General features: G+C 39.2%; 1 protein-coding gene across 1 annotated transcript in view; it reads right to left on the reverse strand.

Moving 5' to 3' along the window:
* Positions 1-4,735, reverse strand: part of ppan (peter pan homolog) — a 6,438-nt gene extending 1,703 nt beyond the window's left edge. The window contains exons 1-13 of the mRNA XM_013915110.1: positions 4,489-4,735; positions 4,024-4,194; positions 3,815-3,916; positions 3,492-3,542; positions 3,122-3,292; positions 2,827-2,903; positions 2,383-2,490; positions 2,141-2,264; positions 1,969-2,047; positions 1,633-1,762; positions 1,381-1,538; positions 924-1,304; positions 813-820 (exon numbers count right to left, since the gene is read on the reverse strand). Of these exons, the coding sequence (XP_013770564.1) occupies positions 813-820; positions 924-1,304; positions 1,381-1,538; positions 1,633-1,762; positions 1,969-2,047; positions 2,141-2,264; positions 2,383-2,490; positions 2,827-2,903; positions 3,122-3,292; positions 3,492-3,542; positions 3,815-3,916; positions 4,024-4,194; positions 4,489-4,503 (1,575 nt within the window). The 5' untranslated portion in view covers positions 4,504-4,735. The remainder of the gene's footprint in view (positions 1-812; positions 821-923; positions 1,305-1,380; positions 1,539-1,632; positions 1,763-1,968; positions 2,048-2,140; positions 2,265-2,382; positions 2,491-2,826; positions 2,904-3,121; positions 3,293-3,491; positions 3,543-3,814; positions 3,917-4,023; positions 4,195-4,488) is intronic.
* Positions 4,736-5,119: the final 384 nt, after the last annotated feature.

Here is a 5,119-nt window from a genome sequence, read left to right on the forward strand (position 1 = left end):
ACACATTATAACAAATGTAATCTATTCCATATCACATAGAGTAAAAACAAAAAGTCAATTGCTGACCAGGAATTTTAAAAAACTAGCCAACATCGTCCTTTTGTGGTGCTGGGCCAACATGCACTGAAGGAGCTGCTTTGCTTATTATTACTTGTTTGGCTATGATTGGCAATATACTACTTCCCTTTTTCTTATCCTCAATGCAACTCTGGATTTCACATCAATATTTGTAGGTGTCAAATGTTCAGAACTGTACATGAAAGCTTAGAAAATGTGTCATAGCAGTTATTAAATATAGTAAAAAGGACTATTAAAGGTCAAGTTCATTTTTATGATCCTTAAACACTTGAATCTTCATTTATCATACTTAAACATCTTTTTCTCAGATACTTTATTTTCAGAAAGATCAACATATTTTGCTTTCAAGAATGTGTCAAAAACAATAGGTGACATACGAACTTTTCTTTAAAAGTCTTAATATTTCATTTCATTTTAAACTGGTATCAAAAGGTGCTCATGTAATGCGGTTATTTTTCATTTAGCTTTCCCTCATCTGTAACAGTGTTTCCATGACATCATGCTTGGACAGCAACTCAGGAAGAGATACTAATAGTTGCTGGCTGCTTTCTTCCAACTTTGTATCTCTTTGCAGTTACTTAAACTTTTGTAAAACAAAAGATCGATTAAAAAGAGACAAACTGGGAGTCAATTTATTTACAGAACAAATACAGTTTGAAATTCAAAGATCTTTGCATAACAGAAAGAGGTCGGTTTTCTGGTGACAAATATAAATGCTAACAGGAAACTCTCACAGGCGTCACTTGCAGATAAAGCATTCACCAGTTAAATAACTTTTCCACGTTTCCTGTTGGAAACAGAAAATTTCTCCAAGTCCAGTTTAAAAGGAAGTACTGAAGGTCAGCCTTTTCCCTTCCTCTGTTTGAAGCCTTGCTTTCTTCCTCCTGCACTCTTATTAAAGCCCATTTTGCCTTTCTGACTTTTAGACTTGAATGGTCTGTCCCCATTTCTCCTTTTCCCACCAAATCTATCCTGCTCTCCAGCTCTCTTTGCTCCAAAAGCCTTTCCTGTAGGCTTCATTTTCTTCCCAAATGATTTTTCCCCATCCCTGGATTTCTTCCATCCTTCTTTCTGTTGTTTTTTCCCTGTTTGGTTTCTATGCTGTCCTCCTGGTGATTTGGAACCTCTGTCTTTTAAAGATTGACCAGGGGACAACTTCCTCCTCTTGGCAGGTCCATGAGATTTTTCTGAACTCCTCCTCTTCTTCTTTCCACTCGGAAACATGCCTACATGGAAAACATCTGTTAATACTTAAAAAGACCCCAGTGAACTAAGAGTGTTACGTAAATTAGCTACAGTCACCTTCGTCTGGCTCCTCTCCTACGGCCTGTCTGTAGTACTCTGCCTCGTCATCAGACTCAGCATCAGCTCCCTGACCATCCTGAGCCCCTGGATCCTCCACCTCACTGTCCTCTTCAGCTTCGGCACGTTTCTTCTTAATGCCTTCCAGGCTCTTTTTCCTGTGAGAAAGAAATGGAGACACAGTTTGTCATAAACCGCATCAAAAAATGGATACAAAAAAAGGAAAGTCAAAACATTTGAAAGCCAAATTACCTGTGCTCTTCTTTTTTCTCTGTCTTCTGAGCGATGTTCTGCTCCTGCTTTTTCCGGCGTTCCTCCTTCTCTTTTATCTTTGCCTCCTTCCTCTTCAGGATCTCCTGGATTTCTTCCTCCGTCTTGGAGACTACAAGGATTGTACAAATAATTCCTGGTTAAGAACAGTTTTTGCCAGCTTCCAAACGATAAATAAAATTCTGCAAGTTCAGGGTGTATCAGTAAGCGTTTACTTTTTTTTTTTTAGAGAGAAATCATAGAATTCATACAGTTTTTTTCATCATGTACACTCCTGCATATGCTAAAGAAAAAAAATTACGAAAAGGATGCGCTTACTCATGGAGTGATATATGACGTTCCCCTCGCCCATCCCTTCTTGAATCTTCATTAACCGCAGAGTCATGCGAGGACCAATCTGAGAACAGCACAATGAAATTTTCAGCACCACTCAAACACTATTTAGGGAAAAAAAAATAAAAAAATAAATCAACTTTGTGCGCGTACGCACTTCGGTCAAGCGGACGGCACTCTGCTGGGACGCCATGTTGCCTCTTCCAGAGTAGACCTGTGGAAGTTCGGTAACGTTGTGCTCCTCATCTTGCTCAGCTTCACTTTCTGAGAGGTTTGCCCCCCTGAGAATGGTTACAAAGAACATTTCATTAGACAAAACTCCAGCTCACCAACGGCTACAAATCCGAGCCCCTTTTAATCCTCGAGGCTACAGCAATTGTACCTGAAAAAGAACCTTACTTCATCAGCAGCTCACTGATATCCTCAAACTTGTTCATATCAGGGAACCTCTCCTGCATCAGCTTCTTGACTCCACGGCTCACTCCCACAGGGACAACCTTGAGGCTGCTGCAGGGTGGGAACAACATATTGGTCAATTTCAATGTATAATCAGTAAACAGAGTAAAAAAAACCAAACAAATGTTTTTATCCTGTGGGGGCTCATCAGTGCGTTTACTTTGGACATAGATCACTGAACAGTCAAGTCAAGGTCTGTCATCATCTGAGCCCAAATTTCACAGGATTGTTGTTGAATGTAGGTTTAAGTAACTGGAACTAGTTTCGTGTACGTTCCTTAACAGCGCATCATCTGTGATGTGTGCGCAGATGTATAGATTCAAAAGCGTTGTGACCTGATGTTTATAAGCAACTTAAAATGATAAAGAATAGCCAATTTTTACTTACTAATGCCGGAATTCAATTTCCTCTGATTCGGAATTGTAGCTTAACAGGACACACCTCTTGATGGTGTTGAGGCTTATCTAAAACACAAGAAACAGAACGAAACATTTCTCTTGAGTGGAAGTCAAGGTTAGGCAATCACAAAGCTGAATGGATCAACAGAGAGATCAGAAAGCGTTTACTTTTGATAAATCTTCACATAAACTCAGAAGACTATACTTTCATCATATCAATGAGGTTTTAAACCTCGAGTCACCCAAGGAAAAAATATTGCAGTAGCTTTAGTGGTAAAACCCACCTTGTGCACATTTATGGAAGGAAACATGTTTTGGAACATGGTGGCCATAAGTTTGATATGCATGCCATCTTGTCCAAAGTTATTAAGGATGAGCAGCGGATGATACTTGAACTGCTCCTCGTGCATCCTGTGCTTCTTCAGAGATGAAACGACATCTTTGATAAGACAGTACTGGAAAAAAAACAAAACAAAAAAACAACTTTGTAAAAGTAAGGAATAGAACGATCAAGAAAGAAATCGCAACTTTGGTAGTTTGGGCACATCAGTGCGTTTACTTTGAAAAACATTTATTAATCACATTTTAAAATGTCATGAACCCATGACTCATTTGATTTAGTTTTATTTTGCATGCACAGTTTAAATTATTTACCTTGGTGACCTGGAAATGAAGCATGGGACCTTTGGGAAGACGAGCAACTCTCTGTAAGAAGAATATTTGATTAGATTTATAACAGAGGCACAGATTTGACATACAGTTGCAAATGCATTTGTTTACAGTCTAATATAAGGATTCTCAACTTGATGTGACAGGAAGCCAGGTGCTTGCTAATATAAACAATATAAAATGCAAAAATTAAAAAAGGTCTAATATTTCGCTATTTTCAAATGACTTAACTACTTTAGCTCTGACACCAAGCACATTTAGAGGTAAATTATAGGCCTCAGTCAATCAATACGCTAAGGTCATCTTACCATGTTGATACTGGTGGGCGTTTTGCTGAAGATGTTGAAGTGCGTCACTCCCAGTGGTCCTGCTATCGCAACAAAGTCTTTGAGCACATTCTTCTTCCTAACCTGTTTTTTTTTTGGGTAAAAAAGTAAAACGATTTCACGCACAGTCTGCAGAAATAAAATATGAATAAATCAATACAATAGTTGCCTAAAGAACTCAAAGAAGGGACCTTGAGAGAGACTGCGGTGTAGGGCTCCATGACTTTCCGGATATCGATAATGAGCTGACCCACGTTTTTTCCAACCTGGCCCCGGTGAAACACCAAAGTGTGGGGCACAGCCGAGTAAGTCTCCTCGGCCTCATGGTTGGCCTGTAATCGGTCTTTCTTCTGATTCCGGGTCTGTTGAGGGCGATAAACACATATTGGTAAAGGGGTCAATTACTGACTGTTGCTGGTCTCACGTTTAGCTTTAAGTTTAGTGAAAAGAAGGCTAACGTGAAAGGGTCTCACGACACAACTAGCTTTACAAACTACACACATTTTCATACGCATCGCTAACTACAACCCAACAGGGTTTCCATTTAATAAAAGTAACAGTTTGGTTTTTCGCAAACTAACAATGATTAAATAGCCTCTTTAATAGCAGCATTTCAATCCACATCGGCTAATCTTTTAGCACAGGCCGGTACTTACCTTTGATTTCCCCATAATTCAGCTCGAAACAGAGCGCAAGATTGTAATGGGAACAAAAACACACTCACAAAAACTCGCTATACTATACTTAAGCTACCAAGAACGATCCAGCTCATTTTTTGACGATATTAACCAAGTTAGTCCAAACTGAAGTTAACGTGACGCCATCCACATGGCTCTACTCTGCTTTTCTAGTGTGTGTCACAGGCTAATAAGTCCGTATTTCTCGTGTCTTCGATAGTTCCTAGCCGGTGTACGCTACTTTGTTTTTTCCAGTTGCAGTTCATTATAGTAACCGCTGGATGGCCGTAGACAGCTGAGACGGCTGCATCTCTTTGAAAGATGGTAATTAACCCCCTCCCTTTCTATGAATTTTGGAATAATAATAAAAGAAAAATAAAGTAACACAAGTAACATATTCTAATTAAGATCAATTCAATATACATCTCCAAAAGTTGATTCTGTTCATCTGGACGTAGCGTTTTGTGGGAGAAACGTTTCGTCACTCATCCAAGTGACTTCTTCAGTCTCAGCTGACTGCAGGTTTCCCCAAACAACTGAAGTGGGGAAACTTCAGTTGTTGGTTTCAGTCATTATGCAAATATACTGTTTATAAGATTTGGGGAAACCT

Source organism: Pundamilia nyererei, unplaced genomic scaffold, assembly GCF_000239375.1.
Source record: "Pundamilia nyererei isolate P.nyererei 1_Seehausen unplaced genomic scaffold, PunNye1.0 scaffold00258, whole genome shotgun sequence".
In the NCBI taxonomy this organism is placed as follows: Eukaryota; Metazoa; Chordata; class Actinopteri; order Cichliformes; family Cichlidae; genus Pundamilia; species Pundamilia nyererei.